The sequence below is a fragment of the Hyla sarda genome, chromosome 11 (genome assembly GCF_029499605.1).
Source record: "Hyla sarda isolate aHylSar1 chromosome 11, aHylSar1.hap1, whole genome shotgun sequence".
In the NCBI taxonomy this organism is placed as follows: Eukaryota; Metazoa; Chordata; class Amphibia; order Anura; family Hylidae; genus Hyla; species Hyla sarda.
Window position 1 is genome coordinate 29465790 of NC_079199.1, and position 14523 is coordinate 29480312.

A 14523-nucleotide genomic window follows, 5' to 3' on the forward strand; every position below is an offset into this window, starting at 1 on the left:
ACTCAAAAAGAGATTTAAAAAAACCTGTACTCCCCTGCTGCTGATCCCAAGCTAGTGCCATTCCCTGCTGCTAAGTATTCTTGCTCTACTCTTGCCACATAGGAAATGTCCACTCAGCCAAATACTGGCTGTAGTTGTGACCTGTCTGAGCCTCTGATTGACTGAGCAGGCAATTCCTATGTAAGAAAAGAGGAGACAATGCAGTGCTCAGCAGTGGATACAGGCAATTATAGTTACATAGTTACATAGTTAGTACGGTTGAAAAAAGACATATGTCCATCAAGTTCAACCAGGGAATTAAGGGGTAGGGGTGTGGCGCGATATTGGGGAAGGGATGAGATTTTATATTTCTTCATAAGCATTAATCTTATTTTGTTCCAGGAATGTATCTAATCCTGTTTTAAAGCTGTTAATTGTTCCTGCTGTGACCAGTTCCTGAGGTAGACCGTTCCATAAATTCACAGTCCTCACGGTAAAGAAGGCGTGTCGCCCCTTGAGACTAAACTTTTTCTTCTCCAGACGGAGGGAGTGCCCCCTCGTCCTTTGGGGGGGTTTAACCTGGAACAGTTTTTCTCCATATTTTTTGTATGGGCCATTAATATACTTATATACGTTTATCATATCCCCCCTTAAACGTCTCTTCTCAAGACTAAACAATTGTAACTCCTTTAATCGCTCCTCATAGCTAAGATGTTCCATGCCCCATATTAGTTTAGTCGCGCGTCTCTGCACCCTTTCCAACTCCGCAGTGTCCCTTTTATGGACTGGTGCCCAAAACTGAACAGCATATTCCAGGTAAGGCCGTACCAATGTTTTATAAAGGGGGAGTATTATGTCCCTGTCCCTTGAGTCCATGCCTCTTTTGATACATGACAATATCCTGCCGGCTTTGGAAGCAGCAGCCTGACATTGCATGCATTATGAGACAGCAATGGCAGGTGATCAGTGACAAGTGAGTACAGGATTTTTATTCTTTTTGTTTTACAATAACTTTATCATGCGGAACAGCTCTTTAAGACCAGTGTATAAAACAAAGATCTATATAAATACTTTTACATTCTGTCAAAGTGTTTTAATTTTTAATTAACATTTAAATATTTTTATTAAATGTTCATGCCACAGAACCCCTTTATGTTTAATAAAATTATTGAATGCTTTTACAGCAAAACAGTAGTATAGAAAATAATCCTGAAACATCAAAAGGACAAAAAGTATAACAAAGCCTACAAAAAAAATAAATGAAATATACAACAAGCAATCCAGACAGTCTGATGAAAAAAACAAGAAAGTCAATAAACTCATACTCACTGCACTAGAATGTTAATAAACCTGTAAGAGTTATGATAAAGAAAAATAAACATGAATTGTTTATTGAGATGTTACCTGTTTTCCATGCCTTGCTCTAGAAGAGCAACAACTTGTTCATATTCAGTAACTACATGCTGTGATAGTCCTATTTTATATAACAAAAAGAAAAATGATTGATTAAGATATTACCAGATTACAGAGAACAGCAATGATAGGACACAAAATTATTCATTCGAAAAGAAAGAAAGTCATCCATTGGTTAATGTAAAACATAAACATTGTAAAAATTTTTTTTTCCATCTCTACATATATAAAACATAAAAGGAGTAATACTAATAGGGGCCACCTACACTTCTGCTTTAGTTCAGTTGTTTCAGATATTTTTTTCCCACTAGGGGGCAGTATGCTATCACAATCAGAGCCTTTACACAGGTAAACTGTAGCCTTCGTACTATTACAAGTATTTAGACATTTATATAGTGTGGGGAACAAATAGCCCCATATACCCTCAACATACGATGGTAATCCGTTCCAAATGGACCATCGTTTGTTGAAACCATCGTATGTTGAGGGATCCGTGCAATGTAAAGTATAGGACAGTGGTCTACAACCTGCAGACCTCCAGATGTTGCAAAACTACAACACTCAGCATGCCCGGACAGCCGTTGGCTGTCCGGGCATGCTGGGAGTTGTAGTTTTACAACATCTGGAGGTCCGCAGGTTGAAGACCACTGTTATAGGAAGTTGTAGTCCCCTGTCCCCGCCGCTCCGGACTGTCAACTCTGCCCTGGATGTCGCCTTCCATCGCTGTCACTGCGTCCCCCGGGTGTCCCTGACACTCCAGCAAGGCCTCTGCTTCCCCAGCATCCTTGATATCGTGATGACGACGATGGAGAGCGCCGACGATGGAGGGGATCCTGAAGAGAACGCGCTGGAGCCCCGAGGACAGGTAAGTGATCGTCAGCGGACCACACGGGGCACGGTAAACGGCTATCCGGCGGCAGCTGAAGCAGTCAGCGCTGCCAGATAGCCGTTTATGCGATGGCCCCGACATACAAAAGCTTCATATGTTGATGCTGCCTTCAACATGCGATGGCCTCTGAGAGGCCATCGCATGTTGAAATTATCATTTGTCGGGGGGGGTCACTGTATTTTGTTGTATTCCTATATTCACATACAGTGTCAATCCTAGAGATGGCCACAGTACCAGCTGTATAAATGGGTGGAAAAATAACTGGCTCTTAATTCACAACAATGCAATCATGCAGGATGGATATATTTGAAAGTATATAAATTCTCTTTAGCCTATCTTTTAAGCTACAGTGGTTGTGAAGTTATACAGTTAGGTCAGCTTTTTTCAACCAGGGTGCCTCTGTTTGTTGCAAAACTACAACTCCCAGCCTGCCTAGACAGCCAAAGGTAGTTTTGAAGCACCCTGGTTGTGAAACACTGAGTTAGGTTGAGGGCCCAGTATAGCTTTTGCACAGGACACTTAATATCCAAGCACCATCTCTACACGGTGCCTGACATCGCTGAGCAAATTCCCTTAGTCTCGTAAAAGTCGTTTCATTCTCCAGGTGTTTCAATTCCCTAGAGATGTCTGGAATGACACTCTAGACTGCCTCGTTCCAGACTTTTTTGGGTAATTGAAACACTTGGAAAATGGAACGACTTTTACAAGTCTAAGTAAATTAACAGCCGGTTCATTAGATACAGGAGCGGCAAATCTTACTGTATATTTGCGCAATTTTACCCAGAATGTTAATTTTTTTACTTAATCTGAATTTTGCGCATGTTTCTTTACATATATATATATATATATATATATATATATATATAAAAGAAGAAGGGTGGGCCGCACCTCAAAATATAGTAGATAGGTGCACGCAGCCAAAAGGTGCCAGGTCCGGGGTCCACAAGGCTATACAAAAGAGCAAAGTTGCTGCGGCACACAAGGCGTAGTATCAAGCGGTTTTTATTCCAATTGCTAAGTTTCAGCCACCCATGCGGCCTTTTTCAAGCACTTGTGAAAAGTGTTTGAAAAAGGCCGCATGGGCGGCTGAAATGTAGCAGTTGGAATAAAAACACTATGCCTTGTGTGTCGCAGCAACTTTGTTCTTTTACATATATATAATATATATATATATATATAATCCCAAAATAAAGCAGCACTACTTATCCAGTCCAACCAAAAAATTGGTGCCAGCGTCCCAAAGGACTTGATCAGAGTCCATCCAAGATAAAAACCAGATACAGGCGCAGCACTCCAACAAAATAAGTGATTTAATGTCTCATGTCAGCATTACAACGTTTCAGCTCCTCCTGGAGCCTTTTTCAAGCATGCTTGAAAAAGGCTCCAGGAGGAGCTGAAACGTTGTAATGCTGACGTGAGACATTAAATCACTTATTTTGTTGGAGTGCTGCGCCTGTATCTGGTTTTTATATATATATATATATATATATATATATATATATATATACACTGCTCAAAAAAATAAAGGGAACACTAAGATAAAACACCCTAGATCTGAATGAATGAACTAATCGTATGAAATACTTTCTTCTTTACATAGTTGAATGCGCTGACAACAAAATCACACAAAAATTATCAATGGAAATCAAATTTATCAACCCATGGAGGTCTGGATATGGAGTCACACTCAAAATCAAAGTGGAAAACCCCACTACAGGCTGATCCAACTTTATGTAATGTCCTTAAATGGGCACTGTCAAGAAATAAAAAAATTGATATGTTGTAGTATTTAAGTACTACAACATATCTCTAATATACTTTAATTAAAAAAAAGTGATTTTAAAACAGTTTAAAATCACCTCCTAGTGGCCGAATGCATTCGGCAGTGACGTCACTAGTGAATTTCGACTCATTGAAGCCTGGGAATGAGTCGGAATTCCCTCACTGTGGTGCCTGCTCCCACCTGTCAATCAAACAGGCGGGAGCGAGCACTGAGAACAGAAGAAGCGCGCATTGGCTCCCCTGCTCCCTGGCCTTGCACGCCGGCCCCGCCTCCCGGAATCCCGTCGCTGCTCTGTCCTGGTATGTCTGGGGGGTGGGGTGGTTAGTTGGGGGGGGGGTGTTCGGGTAGCGGGGTTAAGGGGAGGGGTAGCGGGATTTGGGTTGCGTCGGGGCCATGTATTGTTTTTAACACAGGGTGCCTCCAGTTTTTCCCCACTACAACTCCCAGCATGCCCTGACAGCCAATAGATGTCAGGGCAAGCTGGGAGTTGAAGTGGTGAAACAGCTGTAGATGAACTAAGGGCGGAAGTCAGCCCCAGCAGGCATCAGTGCCGTCACGCCTGCTGGGGAAGTCTGTCTGGTAGTGAGCACACTACCAGGCAGACAAAACTGCATTTTTTATATAGTAAAAAAAAATAAAAATAGGCAGGGAGGAGGTTAGGGATAGATGGGAAATAGGCAGGGACAGAGAGGGAAAAAAAGGGATGGTGGGAGCTACCCTTTAAAACAAGTCAAAATGAGGCTCAGTAGTGTGTGTGGCCTCCACGTGCCCGTATGACCTCCCTACAATGCCTGGGCATGCTCCTGATGAGGTGGCGGATGGTCTCCTGAGGGATGTCCTCCCAGACCTGGACTAAAGCATCTGCCAACTCCTGGACAGTCTATGGTGCAACTTTGCATTGGTGGATGGAGCGAGACATGATGTCCCAGATGTGCTCAATCGGATTCAGTTCTGGGGAACGGACGGGCCAGTCCATAGCATCAATGCTAACACACTGCTGACACACTCCAGCCACATGAGGTCTAGCATTGTCTTGCATTGGGAGGAACCCAGGGCAAACTGCACCACAAGGGGTCTGAGGATCTCATCTCGGTACCTAATGTCAGTCAGGCTACCTCTAGAAAGCACATGGAGGGCTGTGCGGCCCCCCAAAGAAATGCCACCCCACACCATTACTGACCCACCGCCAAACCGGTCATGCTGGAGGATGTTGCAGGCAGCAGAACATTCACGGCATCTCCAGGCTCCGTCACGTCTGTCACATGTGCTTAGTGTGAACCTGCTTTCATCTGTGAAGAGCACAGGGCGCCAGTGGCGAATTTGCAAATGTTGGTGTTCTCTGGCAAATTCCAAACATTCTGCACGGTGTTGGGCTGTAGGCACAACCCCCACCTGTGGACGTCGGCCCTAATTCCAGCCTCATGGAGTCTGTTTCTGATCGTTTGAGTGGACACATACACATTTGTGGCCTGCTGGAGGTCATTTTGCAGGGCACTGGCAGTGCTCCTCCTTGCGATCGCGCTGATGTTTGCCATTAACTCCTCAGATGCCGTAATCAATACAGATCACGGCATCTGCAGCAGTGCAGTCACTAAAATGGATGATCGGAACGCCTGCAGCGCTGCCGCGGGGATCCGATCATCCAGAATGGTGGACAGAGGTCCCTTCACCTGCCTCCTCCACCTTCCTCAGGTCTTCTGCTCTGACCGCTGACCCGTACGTTTTCTTACACAGCAGATCCGCCTTTCTTTCCATTTGGTCTGCTAGCATAGTAGACTCCCCAGATGGAAATATAGCTTTCATGGCCAGGCAGGCTGCTGCCAAATTCACCTCAGGGGGATTTTCCCAATCCTCGAAAGCTGAAGGGGTGGAACGCAGTCTGGCTCCTGATCTGTTTTCTTTTGCTTGGTACCCCCTTGTCTGTTGTGCCCAGGGCAGGGCAACGGCAAGGCTATATAGGAAGGGAAGTACAGAAAAGGCGGGGGTTCTGTATCCCAAGCGCTACTGTTAAATGAAACCGATAGGCCAGAAGGTACACAGGATGATTTTTATTCGTACATAAAAGGTACAACTGGACAACGCGTTTCAGAGTGCTCTCACGCCTTCTTCAGGTCCACAATATAAAGTTTGTGGCGTCCTGTGTGGAGGTTCCTGTGTACTGGTGGCATGATGATGATGCCGCAGTACACAGGAACCTCAACACAGGACGCCACAAACTTGGGATACAGAACCCCGCCTTTTCTATATTTCCTTCAAGAATCTAAGGAAGAACAAATATTAAAGGTTTCATTAAAAACCTATTCATAATAAATCAGACATATAGGGAGTTCACTCAGAAGCACTAATTACACCACAGAAATGTACCTTTGCCGACTGAGAAACCTGCTGCGCTTGCTGAGCGCAGTTTCTCAGTGGCAGTGCAGGCTTTTATCCCCGCCCAGCTATTGCGCATGCGCCTGAGCACTGCGGCTGACACCGAGGCTGCGCACAACCTCCCTCCGCCATATTGCTGCACCCAGCGTTCCACAGCAAGCTAGAACTTACAAGACATAGCCGCGCTCCACACGCGAGTGCACACGATCTTCACAAGGTGACTCCTCAGCGCGAGACACCATACCTTCTGCTGCGAACATCAGGGGAGGCAAGTAAGCTGACCCAACACCAGGCAAGCCCCAGGTAACTGGCCACAACAAGGGGGGGGGGGGGGGACAGCTGAGGGACTTAGGAAAGCCCCCCGTATACAGCTTATAATTCACCCCAGGGACCCCAGGAGCCTGAGGTTTGGGGCCCTTGCTTCTGCAATCCTTTCTTGTTCCCTTAGTAGGACCCTCTAAAGATTGTGGCATGTAAGGTTGGGTTCCCATGTATTAGATCCATCAGGATCACTTTTTTTTTTAAGCAAAAAGGGACAACACAACTGATGCAAAAACTGGTGCCCCGACTGATGCAGAAATGCATCAACATCATGATGCTTTTCCAACACTTTGTACTAAGTGTCAGAACCATGTAGTCTACTGCAGCATTTTCCTTTCTCCTATCTGGCTTGTGCACCAGTTCAGCATCACAACTTTTTCAAATATTTTTTTATTACCTATTCACAATGTTCCTTTATGTACATTATTTTTAGTTTTCAGATGAACAAGGCTGTGTACAAAAATGACGGCAAGTCCATGTGCTTCTAATTCTTAGTATTAGCAAAAAGCCTTTAGGAGAAGAAGATGTTTCACAAATACTTCTATTCATCCAAATGTTTACCACACTGTCATGCGCTGAATGCGTAAAATGTTACTGTTTTACATCATACAGTAGAAATATCACACACTCATCTGACCTTGCCCCAACAATCAGCACCATGGGTTCTTCTAAGCAGTTGACTAGAAATCTGAACCTGAAAATAATTGACACTCACAAAGCTGGAGAAGGCTATAAGAAGATAGCAAAATGTTTTCAGATGTCAATATCCTCTGTTCGGAATGTAATTAAGAAATGGCAATCATCAGGAACAGTGGAAGTTAAAGCAAGATCTGGAAGTTCAAGAAAAATATCAGACAGAACAGTTTGCAGGATTGTGAGAAAAACAGTTCAAACCCCATGTTTGACTGCACAATCCCTCCAGAAAGATCTGGCAGACACTGGAGTTGTGTACACTATTCCACTATAAAGAGATACTTGTACAAATATGGTCTTCATGGAAAAGTCATCAGAAGAAAACCTCTTCTACGTCCTCACCACAAAAATCAGCGTTTTAAGTTTGCAAATGAACATATAGACAAGCCTGATGCATTTTTGAAACAAGTTCTGTGGACCGATGAGGTTAAATTTAACTTTTCGGCCAGAATGAGCAAAGGTACATTTGGAGAAGAAGGGGAACAGAATTTAATGAAAAGAACCTCTGTCCAACTGTTAAGAATGGGGGTGGATCAATCATGCTTTGGGGTTGTATTGCAGCCAGTGGCACAGGGAACATCTCACGAGTAGAAGGAAAAATAGATTCAATAAAATTTCAGCAAATTTTGGATGCTAACTTGATGCCATCTGTGAAAAAGCTGAAGTTAAAGAGAGGATGGCTTCTACAAATGGATAATGATCCTAAACACACCTCGAAATCCACGGGGGATTACATCAAGAGGCGTAAAAATCTATGGATAGACCAAGAGCAGTGCGTGACAGACAGCCCAGAAATCTCAAAGAACTGGAAGACTTTTGTAAGGAAGAATGGGCAAAGTTATCTCAAACAAGAATTGAAAGACTCTTGGCTGGCTACAAAATGCATTTACAAGCTGTGATACTTGCCAAAGGGGGCAGTACAAGATATTAACTCTGCAGGGTGCCCAATCTTTTGCAGACGCCATTTTTTTGTTTTCTGTTATTATAAGTGTGAATTATGGAAATAAAATCTAACTTTTGTTGACATATTATAAGAATGTCTAATCTGTAATTTGATGCCTTTTGGAGATTTTTCCATCTTTCCTTGGCTTCTTTATGCACATTAATACAAATTTTTACCTGGGGTGCCCAAACTTTTGATCCCCACTGTATAATAACGGATGAAATAAAGGGTGCAAAAGGCTGAATAAATATTCATCCGTTAAGACCCGTTCTAACATCCCTGGAGCCCTGAATGGCCGGTACTGAGGAGCCATTCAGGGCTCCCGGCGGAGTTTTCAAATAGAAGCGCTGCGGTGGGGAAAGATATATAGAATCCCTGGAGGGGGTTATATCTGGCTCCCACAGTGCTTCTAAATATATTGTCCCCCGCAACGCATTTATATATTGTCCCCCGCAACGCACTTATATATAGTGTCCCCCCCCGCAGTGCATATATATGTTCCCCCCACAGCGCTATAATAAGCCCCTGGCAGACATATATCCATATGTCTGGCCACCACAGCGCTTCTATAATGAAATGCCTTGGAAGCGCTAATAATGAAAAGGATTCTACAACAGTGCATCTGGCCGGCCAGATGCGCTGCTGTAGAACACTTTTCATTCATAGCGCTGCGTAGGCATTTGATTATAGAAGCGCTGTGGGGCCAGACATATGGATATATGTCTGACCCCTGCAGCGCATCTATATACAGATGCCGCTGCAGTGCTATGAATGACAAGTATTTTTTCAGCAGCGCATCGCCCCAGCCAGATGCGGTGCTGTAGAATACTTTTCATTTATAGCGCTGCCAGGGGCTTATGATAGAGCTGCGGGGGTAACATATATATGCGCTGCGGGGGGGGGACAATATATAAATGCGCTGCGGGGGACAATATATATATATATATATGCGCTGCGGGGGGAACACATATAAATGCGCTGTGGGGGGGGGGACAAGGTATATAGAAGCACTGTGGGGGCCAGATATATACCCCACCGTAGCGCTTCTATTTGAAAACCCCGGCGGGAGCCCTGAATGGCTCCTCAGTACCGGCCATTCAGGGCTACCGGCGGGGAATTTAAAAATGAAAGTAGAGTAAATACATCGTACATCGCAGGGCAGCGCAGCATGCCTCCTGTTCCCCTGTTTAATAACTTCTAATTGCATCGGGTCTCAGAATTGAGACCCGGTGCAATCAATCCCTCAGCCCCTGTACTACAACTACAGGGTCTGTTCCATGATGGTGGTTGTAGTATAAACACTAATGTAGCCTCCCCAGCCACCGGCAGACTCCCGCAGCCGGAGAATTACTACTCCCATCATGGAAACAAGTCTGTTCCACGATGGGAGTAGTAGTAGCCCCTCAGCACTGCAGGAGTCTGCTGATCTCACCTCTTCTGAGCATGCTCAGAAGTAATAACAGATATTATAAACCAGGTGCAAACGGATGACATAAAGGGTCATCCGTTTGCCATAGACTTCAATGTTAAAAATAACGGCCGTTAATTTACCCGTTTCTTGTGACGGGAGATAAAATTGTGCATGTGCCGTTTTTTCTTCCGTCACAATTAACGTCCGTTATTCATGACGGGCCATAACGGGTCTTAATGGATAATCAAAAAATCCCATAGACTTGAATGGGACTTTGTAACGGACATTTAACATCCGTTTTTAAAGCTTTTCTAACGGACATTTATAACGAATCTTTTAACGGATGAATTTTATAGTGTGAAAGCAGCCTTACACTTATTTATAGAGTGAAGAGCAGCATGCAACATCAAGTACAAGTCTGCATGGTTTAGTAGTATACGGTGTGTACCCACACAGCGCAAGGTAGACTAATTCTGTATTCATCAGTCTTGATTAATTATTCCTTTATTATTTATTTATCCATAAAAACACGTTTCCCATCTAAAATCTACAGACATTTAACTTTGTAAGTAGTGTATTACAGTTAATATGCATTCTGAAAATTAGCATGAGACACAATAATTTTTCTTATTTGTTTTAAGACACTACAGAACAGCTTTTCTTGGAAGAGACACTGTTGCTCTATTATAGTCTATGAATAAACTACATCCCTTCTGAATAAAGCTGGGGGGGGGGGGGTTGACAGGAGACTAAAAGCCATTGCAGCCCTTCAATCAGTAAACGTAAGTGTAATGCACAGGATGTATTTTTTCCTATCATACCTTGCACATATGGCCCTTTTTCTGGGTGCTCCCGTACCCGCAGGGTATAGGGTTTCTTCTCTTCAGATTGGTGGAGTAAATCCCGGACACGCTCATTATAAATTTCTAGAAAGCTTAAGCAAACATATTTAAAAGGGTTACACCATATAGAACTCGCACTTACAATGTTTAATGTCTTTATTATGTCCATTGACAAAAATAATAAATACATCCATGGTCTTCAAACAATATAAATGTTAAAGTTTCTTAACAAGGTGGGTATATTAGCTAGTGGGTAACATTTTCACATCATGGAACCATCAAGACTGACCTATTAATTGCACACAGGCTTTGGTTTCCCAAAGACTACATTGTTTTATATGTGTCAGTAGCAAAAAGCTGTTTCTTTTGTGGCTGAGAAATGATTCCAGCATACAAGCCTATAGCTTAGAGAGGGTTCAGGCCATATGTATGCAATAAATCAATGGTGCTGTTAGTATCCCATTGGGATATTCTACAGCACCAGCATACCATATTATTATTACTAAATAGGTGGCCTTGACGTGGCGAGTCGGCTTCGTACTTTTTGATCAAAACGTATATACTAACAACCTGTTAGTTTTTGAAATTATGCTGAGAAGCAATTGGATCATTGTGCAAGATTGTAGATGTGCACCATGTCTGTTTTCTACTTGAGTACACATTGTGTTTTCTATCCCCTCTTTTTTTTTTTTTGGTTTGAACATGTTGTCTGCACTCTTCCCCACCCCCTCAGCCCAACCCTATATAAGTAGTAGTTAGCTACACATGGGCCTTTTCTTTCCTGGCAGCCTCCCAATCTGACTAGGAGAGCATGGTAAGTGAGCTATAACATCCTGTTCACATTGGTGTGGTGCTGTGCGGCGTCCATTGCTGCCGTGGCGCCTTGTCTGCGGGGAGGTGCGACCCATGGACTGGTTTGAGTGGCGTTGGGGCCGCTCTGCCTATTAATTAATAGGGACCCACTCTAAATAGGTGGCCTTGACGTGGCGAGTGGGCTTCGTACTTTTTGATCAAAACGTATATACTAACAACCTGTTAGTTTTTGAAATTATGTTGAGAAGCAATTGGATCATTGTGCAAGATTGTAGATGTGCACCATGTCTGTTTTCTACTCGAGTACACATTGTGTTTTCTAACCCCTCTTTTATTTAATTTTTTTGAACATGTTGTTCAATCATGTTGGCAATCAGTCCTTTTTCATTTAGGCTGCTCTAGCTCCCTGCCTGTCAGACAGGCAGGAGCGAGCGCATTGGCTCCCCGGCCACTGGCTGGGAGGCCACTCCTCCCGCACATCGCCACCGCCTCGTCCCCGCCGCTGTCCCTGCATGCCCGCTGCCGGTAAGTATAACGGAGGGAACGGGGTTTATGCGGGCGGGGGGGGTTGTGATGGAGTGAACGGGGTATGGTGGGGAGGGGGTTTGACGGAAGGAACGGGCTAGCGCCGTAGCACCGCATGGCATTAACTTATAGTTTATCTACACAGGGTGCCTCCAGCTGTTTCACTACTACAACTCCCAGCATGCCCTGACAGCCAATAGATGTCAGGACAAGCTGGGAGTTGTAGTGGTGAAACAGCTGGAGGCACCCTGTGTAGATAAACTAAGGGCGGAAGTCCCCCCCCCCCAGCAGGCATCAGTGACGTGGTGCCTGCTGGGGAAGTCTGCCTGGTAGTGAGCACACTACCAGGCAGAAAAAAAGTTATTTTTAATATAGTAAAAATTAAAATTAAAAGCAGGGAGGGGGTTAGGGATAGATGGGCAATAGGCAGGGACAGAAAAAAAAAATAGGATGGTGGGAGCTATCCCAATATACCAATGGAAAATTGTCCACACGTAGTCCCCAGGTAATTACGTTGGGCTACTGAAATGAATAGGGCCTGCTGCAGAATACCACAGCATACATTGACATCCCTTTTTTCACCATATGCTGACAGATACCAGTATAACTCAGTATAAACCCCCTTATATGTAATGCATCCATGGGTTATTGAATTATACAAATAAAAAAATAAAAATTTAAATGAGTCCTTGTCACTAGCACCAGAAAGCACTATTTACAGTCCATCACCAGTAATGATCTTTAGATATATACTTTATATGCCTTAAAGGGGTACTCCGCTGCTCAGCGTTTGGAACAAACCGTTCCGAACGCTAAAGCGGCAGCTCGTGACTTCATAGCCCCACCCCTCATGATGTCACACCCCCTCCCATAGACTTGCATTGAGGGGGCGGGGCGGGGCGTGACATGAGTGGTGGGGCTATGACGTCACAAGCTGCCGACTCCAGCGTTCGGAACAGTTTGTTCCAAACGTTGAGCAGCGGAGTACCCCTTTAAGCTCCCTGCTTACAACCATATTACGGCACTGAATCTTCACCGTTGTATGGAGCCATAATATAGTATCCAAAGATGTCTATGGTGCACTACAATATCTTCTATTACATACAGAAGAACAGAGACTTTTCCTGTGAGGACATCATAGGGTGGGGGTCAGAATACCTACAGCTCCCCTGTATAGAGCAACTTCTTCCACACATTTCTTTAGTGTCTTTACAAAGCTAATATTGTTATTGACTTCAAATATTGCTATTGACATCAAAGCAAGAAATCACCTGCAGCATTTTACATCATTTGTATATTGAGCATGACTTACCTCACTTCAATCCGGCTTGAGGACGGAGTGCCTGGAGAACCATCATTATAACTGAAGAGACCCTTTAAAAAGGTGAAATGAGCATACATGAGTACAGTCTAAAGCTATTCAAGTCTTTAACACCTTAAGGACTCAGCCCATTTGGGCCTTAAGGACAATTTTATTTTTACGTTTTTGTTTTTTCCTCCTCGCCTTCAAAAAATAATAACTCTTTTATATTTTCATCCACAGACTAGTATGAGGGCTTGTTTTTTGCACGACCAGTTGTCCGTTGTAATGTCCTCACTCACTTTACCATAAAATGTATGGCGCAACCAAAAAAATACTATTTGTGTGGGGAAATTAAAAAGAAAACCACAATTTTGCAGATTTTGGAAGGTTTCGTTTTCACGCCATACAATTTATGGTAAAAATGACTTGTGTTCTTTATTCTTTGGGTCAATATGATTAAAATGATACCCATGATTATACACTTTTCTATTACTGTTGCGCTTAAAAAAAAAAATCGCAAACTTTTTAACCAAATTAGTACGTTTAAAATCCATCTATTTTGAAGACCTATAAATTTATCATTTTTCTGTATAAGCGGCGTTATGAGGGCTCATTTTTTGCACCGTGATCTGTACTTTTTATTGATACCATATTTGCTTATATAAAACTTTTAATCCATTTTTTTAAATATTTTTTTTGGGAATAAAATGTTATAAAAAAGCAGCTATTTTGGAATTTTTTTTTTTACGTTCACGCCGTTCAGCGTACGGTATCATTAACATTTTATTTTAATAGTTCAGATATTTACGCATGCGGCGATACCAAATATGTATATAAAATATATTTTTTAACATTTTTGGGGGGTGAAATAGGGAAAATGGGACAATTTACGTTTTTATTGGGGGAGGGGGGTTTTCACTTTTTTTTACTTAATTTTTTTAACTTTTATTTTTACACTTTAGTAGTCCCCATAGGGGACTATTTATAACAATCATTCAATTGCTAATACTGTTCAGTGCTATGTATAGGACATAGCACTGATCAGTGTTATCGGTCATCTTCTGCTCTGGTCTGCGAGAAGGCAGATCAGAGCAGAAGACGCCTGGAAGGTAGCAGAGGCAGGTGAGGGGACCTCCGTCTGCCGTGCTGGAGGATCGGATCGCCTCGGCAGCGCTGCCTGCGATCCGATCATCCATTTTAGTAACCGCGATGCTGCTGATGCCGTGATCTGTATT

General features: G+C 43.3%; 1 protein-coding gene across 3 annotated transcripts in view; it reads right to left on the reverse strand.

Annotated features, from left to right (window-relative positions):
• STARD9 (StAR related lipid transfer domain containing 9) overlaps nt 1–14523 on the reverse strand; it is a 196253-nt gene that overhangs the window by 73348 nt on the left and 108382 nt on the right. For all 3 annotated transcript variants that reach the window (XM_056545834.1, XM_056545833.1, XM_056545835.1), the window contains 3 exons: nt 13298–13359; nt 10627–10739; nt 1384–1453 (listed from right to left, as the gene is read on the reverse strand). In XM_056545834.1, the coding sequence (XP_056401809.1) occupies nt 1384–1453; nt 10627–10739; nt 13298–13359 (245 nt within the window). The remainder of the gene's footprint in view (nt 1–1383; nt 1454–10626; nt 10740–13297; nt 13360–14523) is intronic.